The following is a 16,555-nucleotide window of genomic DNA, read 5'->3' on the forward strand; positions in this document are numbered from 1 at the left end:
AATAGTTCATGTTCAATAAAAAATTGTCATTTCAACAAAAAATAAAAGACTTAAAAGTTAACCTAAGAATTTTATCCTCTAAACTCAAAAGCTTTAGTCAATGGCAAAACTACTATTGATGATAATCTCAAGTTTAATGATAAAGATGACCTGAAACAAACAGTCAATTTTATATCAAATTTATAAAATTGACATCAAAATTTAAAAAAATATGTAGAATGAATGTGTTTGATCAGCCCAATCAAAAGATTGACAAGATTTTTGATGTGAACTAATGATGTGCTATAATACCTATAAATTCTCGTTCTGTGAAATTCATAGAAGCATCAATGTTAAATCCTGCCCTAAATGTTTATAGGCACTTTGGCTAATTTTTCAATAAATTAAAAAAAAGGTTGGCTAATTCATGAGGTCGCAGATTTAATCCAACCATTTCAATTTTCCCAAATTTAATTATATCAATAATTTTAGCTTCATCGATCCATTCATTCCGACGTACGGCAGGACATTGAACAAAGGACAATCCAGCCGAGAGTTAACTGGGTGAGAATACCCTAATATTTACCCTTTCTACATCTATAGGCCGGCGACGGCGACGGCGCCGGCGCTCTTCTCTCATTGCCTCAGCTTGTTCGGAGATTAAAGACCCACAAGGTTATCCATGTTCAAATTTTTATGTCTTCGTCACTATTATTTTCTTTTGGTTTCTGTTATGGTTGCACTGCCGGTGATGAATTAAAATTCATAGCTGACCTTGCGGAGGCTTTTGCTCTTAAACTCGTTGTTGAAATGCGAAATTTCAACAAGATTATGAAAAAACAAATCAATTTCTTTGTTTTCTTGCATGTAGATTTTTCTGATTTGGTTTGTTATCACCGGTTTCTGCTTTCAATTTTTTTTTTATTCTTGCATTAAACTAATATTTTTTAGTTGATTTGAACCCTTTTCCATCTTTTTGAAAGACTAATGATAGTGCCATCCTTCAGTGAATTTCATATTTTATTCTCTGAAGTGCCACGGCCTCTTACTATTGGCTTCATATCTCTCTAGGAATATATAAGAGGTTACATTATGTTTTGAATCTATGCTCCTACTTGTATGAGAAGTAAAAAGACTATATCTTTACTCAATTATTATTAGAGTGCAAGAAAATATGTATATATAGGCGCATGAAGAGAATAATAAAAGAAAATACGAGGAGAATATCCTCAATGGTGTGGATATATTAAACAATAAATATTAAAGATTTCTACTATAAATATAACACACGTGATGATTTAGATATGATAACATTCCTTTGCACATTTAAGGTGGAATAAAAAATGTCAACTTGGGTTTGGAAATTATAATTATTGTAGAGGAAAGAGGAAATACTACACAAGTACTAGGATTGATAGGCTTTGTGGTTGGAGAGGGCATCGACAAGTGACACCAAATAGTGAAGGCAAGAGGCTCATTTTGGGAGATGACATTGGGAGTGACATGTGTGTTCGAGCTAGTTGGTGCATGATGACTAGGGAGACAAAGGCTAGGAAGGTGCTATTGTAGCAAGACATATAGGGGTTCACTGTTTAGCAATGCTAAATCAATATGTAGAATGAACTCTCACGAGGGACGTGCAAAGAACACAATAGGGGTGTATGGAAAAATGAGATCCAATGATGGTAACACGAGATGAGGTGATGGAAATGAGAGGTTCGACAATACGAGGAACTTTGTTGCTTTTGAATATGGGTGCACTTAGTGGTGTTGGGGTGTTGATTCAATGGCTTGACATTTGAAAGGGGTGCAAATGGTTTAGTTTGTAAGGTTAGTTGGTGGTACTTGACAACACGAGAGGCAACATTTCTGTGGATAGGCGATCGATTTCATCTTGATGAACATGTGGTTGATTGCTTAAGATAGAATAAAAGTGATTCAACTACTTACTTGGACAAAAATATTTCCTTGCCGAAGCGAGAAAGAAAGGAGAGAGCATGGAGTTTGGCTATGTGGAAAGCTTAAGGCATGGAGGTTAAGTTTGAGGGAGAGTAGATGGGTTTGGTTAGCTGCTTTTGAGGGATGAGATAGATGGGTTAGTTTTTTTGTTTAAGCATGTGGACATGAAGTAGGAGGCAAGGTTGGGGATATGGTAAGGTAGTGAAGGAGCAGATGTTAGGGAATGATTTACAAGGGCTTGGCCACAATAGATTTTCTATAAAATGAGAAAAAGGTTAGAGAGAGGAGAGAGGGAGGAGAGAAGAGGAATTGGATTAAGGCTCAAAAGGGGGGACGAGGAGGGGTTGGTTCTGTTGGATGATGCAGAGGTAGGGAAAAAATGCAACATTATGGTAGAGATGGTTGGTTTTAACATGTGAATGAGGTGCTACTAGGTGCAGGTGGTTACGGTCATGAATAAGAAATGTGAGGTGTAGTACTTGGGAGTTAGATCAAGAGGGGAGGTCTCTTAGTAGTTGTAGAAATTGGAATGAGAGGTTTTTGGCTAGATGGCTCGAAAAGATGGGGAAGGTGATGGGCTACTTGAAGGGAATAGGTAAACTTTAAGATGATGGTTTTTTGTAATCATTTTCTAGCTGGGAGAGAGGTAAGGTGAGAGGTCCGCTATTGGTTTGGGGCAAGGAATAAGAGGTCAAAGGCAATTGAGGAGATGTTGATAAGTTGATTTTGGTAGGGTTGCTTCTGAAAGGTTTAAAGGAGAGGAGACAAAAGGTGATGGCTTGAGCTACTTAATGGGATAAGGAGATAGGTGATGTTGGCATTTATTTGGCTAGTGGTGAGTTTATAGAGAGCTTAAGATCCACGAGATGTTGGGATTGTTGGTGACATGCTGTAAAGGGTGTGTAGAAGAAGCTGTTGGTTGTTGAAGAATAGAATTATAAGGTTTTCTGGTAAAATAGTTGCCTATAGGTTGAAATGAGGAGGAGAGATTTATGTGTGAGATCGGAGAGAATAGAGATTTGGTCTGCTTTGTGAGCAAGTGGTGGCAATGTTGATTAAGGAGAGGTGGTGGTGGTTCTGGTTTGTTGGAGGAGATGTAGGACATATAAAATAGCTGCATCTTTTCTTAATTAACGTTTCAGTAAAAGCAAATATGCGCCTATATATAGCTACACAAAATGAATAATAAAGGAAAACACAATGTGAAGTATATCCTCAAGAATCTAATACAGTAATAAATACTAAAGAATTCTTCTTTAAATAATTATCACATGTTATAGATTAGATATGATAATACCTAATGCTCTTTGAGCACAACACATTCCATTCAATCTTCTTCATTCTCTTTTCATTCTGTATTCTTTGTTGTTTTCTCAGTACGTGTCATTTCTATTTTTATTTTAGTGCTCTTTAAGAATGCATTCTTTATCTCTATCTTTATCAGAAGTAATTAGACTAAAATGTGATTATTCCCTTAACTTGTTTTCCTCCATATCTTCAATATGAAGCTTAATGGAATATAAGAAATAGATTCTTCTTGTGGAACCTTTGAAATTTGGCAGCAGTGTGGGCAGCTTGCTTTTTTCTGTCAGGTGGTGCATTATTTGTTTTAATATAAATAAAAGCCAAGAAATAATAAGTTTTTGATACCCGGCAGTTTGTTGTTACTCCTTTGTTGTTTCTCAAGTTTATTGACGTTTCAAGTAGCTTCATATTGTTCTAAATGAACACTAAGAAGATTGGATGCCATGAACCTACCTATGGGTCATCAAATTGCTCCTCTTCTGAGTTTGTAAACCCTTCTTGTGAAAAATTTAATTGCCCCTCTTTGTTATTCGATTGTAGTCCATGGAAAAACAATCTCAACTCCTCAAATCTCTTTTCTTATTCTGAGGAAGGCTCAGCAATGCCTCCTTGTCATAGCTCAAGTGCTTTTCCCAACTCTATTGGATCCACCACGTCTAGCTTTTCTTCTGCTGAATATTTGATGGATTTTCCTCAGTTTGAGCACCAAGTTAGCTACCCATCGGTATCATATCAGCCACCCATAAATTCCTTAGATTTCTCAGTCCATGTTTCTCCGGTTTCAAAATTCTCTCTCAGACCAGAGAAGAAAAGAGATGTTTCTCATTCATGGGAGACATTGGAATCAGATGTCAGGTTCCCTTTACATGAATGTGGAAATTCTGCAGTTTGTGATAAGAGGCAAAAGCTTCTTTACAGAAATCATCAAGATATTTTGGCTCAATTGGTTGCTCAAAGCACTGAAGAAGGACTTGATTCCAACTTGAATAAAAGACAGTTAGTATCAAGTGAAACGGTTAATAGATCTTCTGTAAGTTTTATCGATAGTTTGTTGCTCTTCACTTGAAGAACAGAATATTTAGTTCTATCTAGCATTTTATTTTCCTATTGCAGATATTTGAAGCTCTGTACTAGAAATGGCATTTTCTAATTGATGGCTTTTGTTGAAGGTCGGATACAATCTTGAAAACGCTTTGATGAGAAGTCCAAAGTTCCAGCTTCAAAATGTTAAGAAACACTCAAAGGCCCCCATAGTTGTTCCTATTACTTCATACAATCCTAATTCAGGAAGTTTTGTTCCTAGTAAAACACGAATTAGGTGGACACCAGATCTTCATGAAAAATTTGTTGCATGCGTGAATTGCCTTGGAGGCTCAGAGAGTAAGTAAAGAGAAATTTTCCACTCACATGGAAGAGCTTTGTCAAGTTGTAAGTGATCTCTTCTAATAATGAAAACCTTGATGAAATCTCTCTCTCTCTCTTTTTTTTTTAATTTGGTAGAGGCGACTCCAAAGGGTATCTTAAAACTGATGGATTCTGATGGATTGACAATCTACCATATCAAGAGTCATTTGCAGGTTTCTTAGTTTAAGTAATAGTCCAGTTTTGTATAACGTTTTTGCAAGCCATGCGTTATTGTTTTGATTGTTTGCAGAAATATCGAATTGCCAAATACCTGCCTGAGTCTTCTGAAGGTAAATAAAGGTTTCCTTTAACTTCTTTTTCCTGCTACGGATTGTTTTTCTTTTATATTTTGATTGAAGTAGAGTTGGGAATACACTTGAATTTATATGAGAATAGAAGTATGACTATGTTGAGGGAGATATGACTAGATGAATAGTACTTTGTTATGGCAGTTTCTATGGATCAAAAGTGTAGGAAAATAGCTAAAAGGCAATAAATAAACATTGTATTTAGATCAAGGCTGCATCATGCAATCTCTTCATTCATCTTCTAAAGGCCCAAATCGAAAAGTTTAACTGCCATACAAAACTATTTTCTTGGAATCACAATGGTTATATATCAATTTTATAATATTTAGATTTAGTTTTTTGAGATAGATTTTCAGATATTATTTAATAATACATCAATGTATTGAACTACAAAGGAAAGAAACAAAGTGGTTGTTGGCAACGCCAAACAAACTACGTTGTTTTTATTTAGGGTTTTGGTCATCATGATTGTGGGCTCAAAAAATTTGCGCCCTAGCCTCTCTGAGGTTGCTTTTTTTTTTCAAGTCGTCGATGAGAGTTTTATCGTTTAAGTTATGAGGCAAATTTTCAGAAGGCAGATTGGATTTTGAATAAGACATTATCAAGAGATTTCGCCCTCATTTTACGAGGACTTTATGATATGAGTTCAAGTTTCCTATAGGTGCAAGCCCCTATAATTAATTATTGCTCCTGACAGTGAGAGAGGACTTTCGATTAAGGTTAGTCATCAAACATAGAGGTGTCAATATTTGACAAGACCTGAAAACCCGACCCGAATCGAACCCAAAAATTTTAGGTTCAGCTTGACTCGAACCTGAACCGACTCAGGTTCGGGTTAGGAATTTCGACCTGTTTATAAAATTCGGTATAGTTCAGGTTGACCCGGAAACTCGGGAATGACTCGGAATGACCCAGCTGACCGCGCCTGCCTGCATCACCGCGTGCCGCACTTGCCCACGTGTCCGCATCCGGCTATTCCGCTTTGCAAATCGTGAATGTCCAGCATTCCGCAACCCACGTCCGGCGTCCTGCGGCCCATGTCTGGCGTCTAACATCCCGCTGTCCCGCCTCCGACATTCTGCTTTCGATTCTTGTTGGTTTGACCTGAACCCGAAGCAGGCCTGGTTCGGCTCAAAAAACCTGACCCATTTAAAAAAACGGGTACACGAATTGTGCCGGGTCAGTTCTGGGTTGGACCCGAACTCGACCGGTGGCTTAATTTTGACAGCCCTAGTCAAACAAATACATAGTATCTGACATATAGTAGCAGCATGATTTGATATTTGAAAATTTTAATATTTAAAATTAAAAATTTGCACCTTGTACTTAAAGCGGATGGTAGGGGTAATGATGATTGACCCGATCAAGATCCAATTGTTCCGTCTTCCCGGGTCCTCATGATCCCTAGTCTACTTAATCAGAGGAGGTAGTAGACCCAATCTGACAGAAGGATCCTTGTCTGTAGCCATGAGTTGCTTCATCCAAGGCCCAAGGGTACCTTAAAGGTCTGGGGTGAATGTTTGTCTTAGAGGATAAATTTGAATCCGTCTTTGCTAACAAAGGTCTTGTGTCATATCGGTTATATTCTATTGATTTATTACTCAAGAATTTAGCGTCCTTGGGAACATACGGGTTTTTACTATCCATAATTTAATGGTGTCATTTGGCGAAAAAACCACCCGATCATATGGTCTCAATCATAACCGTTTATCTATGGTGTGATTTGGCGGCGAAACTATTGATTAGAAGACATATGTCACGTCCTTACTGACAAGAGATAGTTTGAGAATGAATCCTAGTGATATTCTCGACCAGACTTTTGTTCTTTGTGAGTTGAAAATATTTTTAGATTTGTCCATCTCAGCAAACTATTACGGAGCGTGAATGTGTATTTTGCTTTAAGTATTTGATAATTGAATTTAGATTTTAAATATTGATATTATAAATAGATGTAGGATTTTGAGTCTTTGACGGATATTTGTGAATTAACTCCTCCGGTTGAGATTTACATTCAACATAGTCATTATTGGGGTGACGTTAAAGTCAATTTAGATGTTTGTATTTTATAGGAATTTGAGAGGCATTTTAAATATTTGGAATCTCCTCCGGTTGAGATTTTCTGTCAACACGACCATTATCAGGGATATTTATAGGCTATTTCATTTTATTTGTTAAAACTTGTTGATTTTGTTTACTTGACGATAGAGGATCGAGTTCATTGTTGACGTTATGCTTTTATTAGTAAATCTTTTTTATTATAGACTTTGAAAGCCTAATATGAATGTATAAAATAAACATCCCGGTCGGCTCTATAACTGTATATTTGTTTGACGGGTCGAGTCTTGTCAACTTCTATATATTCACATAGAAGGATCAAACTCGAACTTGAACTTAAGTTCATTTCTTGATCCGCACAGCATTCTCAGATGTCACGTGTGTGCAAATATCATGCTTATCGAGGCCCATGTGGGTGCATGTTGTTAAATGCAGTTTGCATGATATATTTATGTGGCAACTATTTGTATGCAATGTATTAGACATATGCGACACATCTACATGTTATGCATACACACTCATGTTTCTATTTGTGTGTTGGTACGTGTATTTGCATCCTGCATGATGTGTTTGCACGATGCATAAAACAATAATATGTATGCATCTGGTACATTCATATGTTAGGTGAGGATGCCTGCAATATGCCTACTCATTCCTAACTACATGCAATTATAATGTTTGTGTCGTACACTTGCACAATTCGTTCTCTACATTAGAGCGTGTACTCGCATGATACATTTCACATGTTGTCTAGTGTGCTTGTTTTACATGATACTTCTTCCATTATGATGCACTACTAAGTTATAGTGTATCTTACAATGTTGGATGTCATGCTTGAATGAAAACATTCTATCTATTGCAATGCATGTGAAAGGTCATTTTAAAGTGATTGACACTAATCAACTTTGCGAATGATTGTCATTTGAGTGTGCGCAATGTTCTATGTAGAAGCTTGTAGACGCCTTATGTCCGCTTGTACGAGTGTTGCTGATTCGGTGGCATGGCATTGCCCTTTCTTTCATTGTGCACCAACATTGTAGTTTAGTTCATTTAGTTCTCTTCATGCTGTCATTTTCTTTGAATTTAGCTCATAGGAATATATCTCTGCCTGCAAACGCGTTGTACAATGCACAGGAGTCCTCCACCTTTCATTTATAAATGAGCTAATATATTCGGCGTGACGACCCGACGTTAGAATTTTCCCTGTTTCTGTTTATCAATAATCTGCAACCTTCAATACAAACTCCTTGCTTCTGCTTATACGTGAGTCGTAGCATTGCGTTATGGGTCATTTGTGGATTTTTCATGCAAGCCGATTTGCACTGCAAGCTTTATTGAATATGTTTGTAGTCCTCAGTGGATATCCAAAGGTCACTAGCCATTGTATGCGAACCGCTGTGTACATGACGAATTTTTCACATTGGCTTGTAGGTGCCTGGATTTATTATAGGTTTCCTGCAGGCAGTTCGTCGCACTCGCTGCAATCTTCTTACTCATGCATGTAGAGAGTCCATCATACTTGCAATACATCCACTATCGTTGCTTGTAGGCATGACCACTGTATGCATCACGGGCCTCTTATAGTGTCTCGTAGGAGCTTGTATTCATTGCAGGTTTCTTGATCTTGCTTGTAGTATGTTATGTACATTCCCACGCTTATTGGGAACTCACCATGCTTGTTTGCAAATGAATGTTATTGATTATCATGTGGGATGCATTTGTCTCAAACTCCACAAAGACAACTTGACTCGTAGGAAAACTACTACTAGTAGGATCATGATAAACATGTAAACCAATTGCTATCATTTGTATGTGAGTTGTATTATCCATTAAAGGCATTATATCATAGCATGAACTCAGGTTGTGTTCTTTACAATTTCATTATTACTCCTAAGCGAGTCATGTTTGCAAGTTCTTTGTCTTCCATAAGTTTTATATTCGTTCATTTGCATTCAACTTGCATCATGCTATACTTTTATATTGCAATTTTTCATTTGGCTACATTTTTATTTGAAATATGCATTAAGGTCAAGTTCCCTATAATTGCAAGCTATGTTCCCTGTTCATATTATTTAAGTCCAGGTCCTCTGTTTCATTGGAGAATCCGGCATCCTCCCAGCGTCTCCCTCATTTAGGAGAATTTTGAGGAGCTGGGCATTCTCATCATGCTAAGAAAAACGTGTATGATAGGTGTCGAGCGACACCGTGGTCATATTTTTTTTAATCCCACCACGCTAAGAAAAACATATATGAGTCTTTGAGGTACCTGGTTGAAAGATTTGTAATTTTTTCCTACAGGCATAAAAGCACGTGCATGGGTGCTTAGAAGTGTCCCCTCCATACTAAGAAAAACGTGTACAGGGCCTATCTGTATCGCCACAAGCTTCGCATTGGGCTTCCTCCCATCACACTAAGAAAAAAGTATATATGTGGTCTTCCAATGTGCCGCGAGTGCCAAAAATAGAATTTTTGACGTTTTTTTTTAGGAGTCGTTAAACATTGACGAGTGAAACGAAAGCAACAGTGTCGGTGTGACAATGATGAAGAAAAATGCACAAAAAATACATTTTCTTATGTGGTCCTCCAGTGTGCCGCGAGTGCCAAAAATAGAATTTTGACGTTTTTTTTTAGGAGTCGTTAAACATTGACGAGTGAAACGAAAGCAACAGTGTCGGTGTGACAATGATGAAGAAAAATGCACAAAAAAATACATTTTCTTTATTTTTTCTTCTCTTTAATTTTAAAATAATAATAATATTAATAACTAATAATTTTAATTAATAATTATATATATATGGTTGAAGTGGGTTGTGGTTGAGTTGGATCAATTGATGGGTTGGAATGTATTTGAACAACGAAGAGAAGGGCTCGAGTCACTGTGAATGAGTTGGGTGAGAAAGATTTGCATAAAAAGAAGAAGAGGGATTCGACATTGTAGGGATGAAGTAGAGGCATGAGGTTCAGGCGATTGGATCGGCAGGTTCAGCTGCTGCTAGGGTTGTGGAGTTTGGGCTGTTGGAAGTGAGCAGAACAGGTCATGAATGAGAGCTAAGGCAGGACGACAACAGGGTCTTGTGATTCAGCTAGATTGGGAGGAATTGGAGGAGGCTAGGTAGTTTGGCTTCGGCATAGGAGGCGGCGAGATCCAGAAGTGTTGGCGTGAGTCGGACTATTGTTGGAGGTCAAAGATAGCTCGACAGGCAAGGTCGGGCGGGCATGGGAGTCGATTTGTTTATGTGAGGTTGATTGGGAGTGAGCAGCTCATTCGATTTGGTGATCGGGTGAAGGATGGGTTGGGAGAAATCAGAGCAGACGTTTGTGGCTTGATGAAGAACTGGATTAAGGTAGAAAACTGGTCGACCGATTGAGATCGAGTGATCGGCTGGTGGTGTCGGATTTGGCAGGGGCAACAGTTGGATTGGCTGGTGGTGTCGGATTTGGCAGGGGCAAGGTCCGAACAGTTGGATTGGGAGGCTCTATGGTTGGGAATTTGAGGAGGCGGGGTCAAGTATAGTGAAGGGATCAGCTTCAGCAAAGGGAGGTAGGAGAGAGCTCATGAAATCAAAGGAAAAATTGAAGCCCTCATTCGATCTCATTTTAACGATGAGGCAGGTTCCAATCGAGGCATGATTTGAACAGAAATCTTGCGACGCCATTAGTGCCAAGCTGCAGGTAAGCGGCGTACTTTTCCTTTTTTTTTTTTTTTTTTTTTTCCTTTTTTTTTTTTTTTTTGATTAATAATATTTTAAAATAACATAATGAAAAATTTAAAAGAAATCATTTGAAACGCCTCGATTTTCGAGCTGCTTTCTTGAAATCCATGTTTTTTTTTTGCCTTAGGATGCGCATTGATTTCTTCGCGCAATTTTTGTTGAGCGAAACTATAGTCAATTTTAGATGACCCGGACATTCCAAACCCAACGGTGAATTCATTTTTGCGATCGAGCATCTTTTGGTCAGCATCACGCGCCAATTTCGGGTGTCGGTCATTGATTTCGATCGCTTTTGCCCGCTTTGATTGTGAGGGCTCCCTCCTAGGCAAATTCTACTCTATGATTGCAACGACACAGTCCGTTTGGCGATCAGAGATTGTTTGACTACTTAAGTGGCATGTCGCGCCCAGTGACCATTACTTGAGATGCCAAATTCGCCTCTTTGTTTTTTTGTTCTTAGCATATGGGTCAACAACGATCTCCCTGCATGTTCTAGCCTGTAGGTATGGGAAAACAGTTGGCTTTGGATTGTTGTCTTGGCTTTATAACTCAATGAAAATTTAAGAAAAAAATCTCGCATACCTTGAGCTAGATTTAGCTAATATATATCTTCATTAAATGCTCCTTTCAACATTGCAGTGCTAACAAGGAAATGCATAAGGTTGGTATGATAGTTGATGGAATAAGGAGCGACCAAAAAGCTTAAGCCTCCTCCTTGTTCTAATGGAGAGGAGAGCTCCATTTCTAGAACTATGACCGCAGTGTTAAGTCTAGTAAAAATGTCAAGAGACTTAGGATAATAAAGTGATTCTTTTATTTACTCTTCAATTTTGTTTTAATAAAATGATTCCTCAGTCGAGCATTAAAGTTCATTTGCTATTAACCAAATAAAGTTAAATTAAAATAAAAAGATATTTTTTTAGATTGCTCTCTTCCTATGATGCACAAACACAGACACGATGACACAGATATGACATGACACGGACATGGGATACATTAATTATTGAACATATAGGACACGAACATGATTTGGACACGATATTATAATTTTAATATCTTAAAGATAGTGTATAAAAATTGAATAAGTAAAATATTAAGAATAATTGAGAAATAAGAAGTCATTTAACAAGGGTACGTGCTTAAAGTGATTAATATTAGGATATCGAGAGTTGGGGGTGAATGTCATGTAAGATATTGAGATGGGAGACGATAATATTATCGAGAATCGAGCAACAATGTTGTGCAATGGACATAAGGCTTTGATGTTGAGACCACATTGGCACTCGATGTCGAGATGACATCGGTCATCGATGCTGAGATGATGTTGGACAAAGATGGGACGTCGAGACGGTGAGGGAGTATTTTTTTTTAAATAACAAGGGCGTGATTGTGAGTGTAGAAATTGATGGTGTCGAGCATTAATGTCCAGACATCACACTTCAATGTTAAGATGATTGTTTTGACAGCATTAGAGAGATAACATCGTGCGTTGTTGTGAAATTCTAATTGTAAACTGCTAAAGAGAAATGAAAATGAGAAGATTTGGGAAATGGAATATTGAGCCGAGTGATTGATTTGGGGCTATAGAGAGAATATAAGAAATTTATTTTTTTAATAAATAAAAATTTGAAGTATAAGAAATTTAGCTTTTGGTTTTTAAACAAAAAAAATTTTGAAGTATAAGAAATTATATTTAAAAAAAAATTATAAAATATTTAAGACACACGTGTTCAACTTAAGATGCATCCAATGATTTTGTCAATGCAAATGAGAGAGGAAGATAACCTGAATCATTTAATAGAGAGTGAAGCAAAGTGAATATGAATCTTTGCAAACGACTAATGACTTACACATGAATTATTAGCAATGCAAGAATTATTATGGAGCCATTCCAAATAGATGCCACTTGTTTTTATTTTCTTTTAAGTTTACTGTGAGCCAAATTCTCCAGTATTAATTAGTGGTTTTCATCTGAAGATTTGATAGGAGGGAAAATTTGGAATCCACTAGAAATGTTCATGTGCTGGTTGTTTTTCTAGCCTATTCAAGATATATATGCTGAAAATTACGTTGGCAACTAAAAATCTACAAAATTTTAATAGCCTATTGGTTGCTATAATTTGAATAGCGTTCTAATTACTCCATGTTTTTTCTTTCAGGGAAATTTCAGAGGAAAGCATCAGCTAATGAATTGCAGCCGCTTAGAATCACTGAAGCTCTCCAAATCCAGCTAGAAGTTCAAAGGCATCTTCACGAGCAGCTAGAAGTATGTCAGTTCTTAGTGAAAAAATATATATTCCTTCGTTAATCTCATTTTCCTCACCAAACATAAAATGATTTATCTTTGTTGTTTTTCCCACAGATTCAAAGAAATCTGCAAATGAGAATTGAAGCTCAGGGCAGGCAGCTTCAGAAGTTATTCAAAGAGCAAATGAAACCAAATAAAAATCTCACTGAAGCTCAGGACCTGGAAGACTTCTTTCCTGCTAAACACCAAGAAACAGCTCAAGATGTCCAGTTTTTTGTTCTAGGAGAAGATCATCAAAACAACCATTTTACATCAAAGATCAGTTAGTCTGGGCTTCTTGGCCAGTATGTCATTCGCAAGTGTAATTCATTGTGAACAAACTATAAGAAAAAAAAAAAGAAAAAGTTAAGCTTGGATTGTAACATATATATAGTTCTTTGTATTTTTCCATCTTGTGAAAAGGCAAATGTTTGAATGCAACCACAAAATGTCAAAAGTTAGTAAAAGCTGGTGATAACAGTTACTTTTATATGTTCATGTCTCATGGAAAACAAACGCATCTTGCTCCTGCTTTCAGATTGGTATCATTTTAGTCTCCATTTGTTTGAATCTGCTACTCTTAGCTTCTTACATATTTCATTTCCCAAAAAAAATTGAAGTAATTGACGATATTATCCACAAAGTATTGCAATGGATGTCACAACTTGCATCCCGAATAAAAAATTGCTGAAACATGGCCATGAAGGGAGCTATTATTCTGTGTGGATACCGGACGGTTCTCCCGTCTAGTTATGCGCTCGGTACTGAGCTCGGTATTGAGCACGGTATATTTTTTGGTGAGTGATAACAGTTACTTTTATATGTTCATGTCTCATGGAAAACAAACGCATCTTGCTCCTGCTTTCAGATTGGTATCATTTTAGTCTCCATTTGTTTGAATCTGCTACTCTTAGCTTCTTACATATTTCATTTCCCAAAAAAAATTGAAGTAATTGACGATATTATCCACAAAGTATTGCAATGGATGTCACAACTTGCATCCCGAATAAAAAATTGCTGAAACATGGCCATGAAGGGAGCTATTATTCTGTGGACACCGGACGGTTCTCCCGTCCGGTTATGCGCTCGGTACTGAGCTCGGTATTGAGCACGATATATTTTTTGGTGATGTGACATATTTTTATTGGTCTTCAGATGCTCAGAACTCTGCATAGAATAAAAATTCTCATGAAGGAAGCAGGAGATTGCTCAGTTTCACAGCATGCTTAAAAGTTTTGGCTTTCCCCTTTTTTTTTTTTTGGTACTTTGTAACATATAATTTGTGTCACTTTCTGTTGTGAGTAGAAAAAAATGATCTTTACCAAAATCATATTAAGATGCTGAAGTACCATTAGACTATTCAACCCTTCAAATAGCTTAACTGTAGAGCACAGAAAGGAGAAACAAGCAAGCACTCATTAGGGCATCTGCCACTATCATTGCAAGAACAACAGAGATATTAACCCTCCTGCAACAAAAACCAAATCTTCCACCCTCACTGCTACCTTTGCTGATCCATAAGTGGCCATAACTGGAAATTGGCACTTCTCATTACTTGGTTCCTTGTAGCTCACCACTGCCAAATTCATGAAGTCACAAGCCTTAATCCCTTGGTTCATCACTGCTGTCGCATTCCCTCTAAGAATATGAGCAAGTAAGCCATGGTTGAATGCTTTGGCCAGCTCAACATTTGCATTCCTATCGCCATGGGACGGCCAAGCGACTTCGCCAATAATGGCAGGCATGTTTGGGAATCCAGCCTTCTTCAAGGATCAGATTAGTTTGTCAAAGTTTGCATCAAACACATCGGTGTAGATGGTTCCACCGTCTATGATAGGAACTTTTATTAGGTCCGGTGTAAGGACGTAGAAGAACGTCCGGTCGGAGGTAAAATCCCGCCAAAAAACTCGGTATTTGCTCGGTATTACTAAGTATTATTTGATAATAACGAGGAATACCGCTCTGGGATACCGAGTTATACCGAGCTATACCGAGTTGTACCGAGTTTTTTCTAGGAAAAACTCGGTACAACTTTTGTATAACTCGGTACTGCTCAGTATAGCTCGGTATAGCTCGGTATAGCTCAGTATTGGGTCTTCACGTGATGGTATTCCTCGTTATTGTTTGGTATTGCTCGGTATTTGCTCTGTATTTCTCATTTTTTGGTGCGATTTGGCCTCCGACCGGACGTTCCTCTACGTCCGGTCGGATGAAGGCTTTTCTGTGCCTTGATAAACTGGTTGGCATAGAAGCTGAGGAAAGCTAGATGTTCACTATGAAAGGTGAGTTGTTTTCATGGAGAAACTGGATAATTTGAATGGTGAGGTTGCGGACGTTGTGGGCATCGAAAATTTGCGCCCTGCCCTCTCAGTAGTCCCTTTTTTTTCCTTTTCGGGTCGCTTAGAAGAGTTTTAATGTTTATGTTTATAGAAAAATTTTAAGAAGGTAGGATTGGTTTTAAATAAGACACTACTAAGAGGTTTCACTCTCATTTTATGAGGACTTTATGATCTGAGTTCATGTTTCCTATAGGCACAAGCCATTACCCTCCCGGTAGCAAGAGAGAACTTTCGTTTTAAGGCTAGTCTTCAAACAAATACATAGTATATGACATATAGTAGCAGCATATTTAGGTATTTAGAATTTTGATATTTAAAATTAGAAAATTTACCACCTTGCACTTAAAACAGATGGCGGGGTGAATGAAAATGAACCCAATCAAGATCTCATGGTTCCGTTGTCCCGGATCATCATAGTCCCTGGTCTACTTAGTCAGAGAAGGTCGTTAACCCAACATAACAGAAGGATCCTCATTGACAGTCATAGGATGCTTCGTCCAAGGGTACCTTATAGACATGGGATAAATATTTATCTAAGATGACAAATTTTTGAATCTATCTTAACTAACATAAAGCTTTGTGCCATATTGGCATATCCTATTGATTCATTGCTCAATAATTTAATGTCGTTGGGAAACATATGGGCATTGTCCATAACCGTAATTTAATGGTATCATTTGGCAGTAAAATCACTCGGTCAGAGGGTCTCGGCCATAACCGTTTACCTGTGGTGTCATTTGGCAATGAGACAACTGTTTAAAGGACATGTGTCATGTCCTTACTAGCAAAAGATAATTTGAAAATGAATCATAGTAATATTCTCGACCAGACATTTGTTCTTTATGAGTTGAAGTGCTTTTCAAATTTGTTCACCTCGGCAAACTATTGCGGAGGGTGGATTGGTGTTTTGCTTTAAATGTTTAGATGTTTTATTTCAATTTTAAATATTTCTAGTTTTGGTGACTTTAGAGTTTTGAGTTTTCATGGGAATTTGGGAGGCATCTTTGAATACTTCAGGGTCCTCTCGGATTGAGATTTTCAAGAATTGTGTATATTTAATCTCTGCTCTTAAACGAAGAGAAAGAATAGTATGTGAATTTCCTAAAAAAAAATTATGACATTTTTACATTGAGTCCAGCCAACATGCTTGGAATCAAACATGAACTAATTGTGCACTCCCTCAAAATAAACCCAACTTGCAAGCCG

General features: G+C 37.5%; 1 protein-coding gene across 1 annotated transcript; it reads left to right on the top strand.

The window, feature by feature from the left end:
• Nucleotides 1-683: 683 nt before the first annotated feature.
• On the top strand, nt 684-13,558 carry LOC110095383 (protein PHOSPHATE STARVATION RESPONSE 3). The gene is made up of 6 exons (XM_028697048.1): nt 684-4,273; nt 4,413-4,623; nt 4,744-4,820; nt 4,898-4,937; nt 12,883-12,989; nt 13,086-13,558. The coding sequence occupies exons 1-6, from the start codon at nt 3,662-3,664 to the stop codon at nt 13,296-13,298; spliced, it is 1,260 nt and encodes a 419-aa protein (XP_028552881.1). The 5' UTR covers nt 684-3,661; the 3' UTR covers nt 13,299-13,558.
• Nucleotides 13,559-16,555: the final 2,997 nt, after the last annotated feature.

This window comes from Dendrobium catenatum, unplaced genomic scaffold (genome assembly GCF_001605985.2).
Source record: "Dendrobium catenatum unplaced genomic scaffold, ASM160598v2 fragScaff_scaffold_103, whole genome shotgun sequence".
NCBI classification, from domain to species: domain Eukaryota; kingdom Viridiplantae; phylum Streptophyta; class Magnoliopsida; order Asparagales; family Orchidaceae; genus Dendrobium; species Dendrobium catenatum.

Excerpts from the sequence above, each read along its gene's own strand:
- LOC110095383 (XM_028697048.1), top strand. The coding sequence starts at position 3,662 with ATGAACACTAAGAAGATTGGATGCCATGAACCTACCTATGGGTCATCA. Across the intron at positions 4,274-4,412 it reads AAACGGTTAATAGATCTTCT|GTCGGATACAATCTTGAAAA; the intron begins GTAAGTTTTATC and ends CTTTTGTTGAAG. Across the intron at positions 4,624-4,743 it reads TTGCCTTGGAGGCTCAGAGA|AGGCGACTCCAAAGGGTATC; the intron begins GTAAGTAAAGAG and ends TTAATTTGGTAG.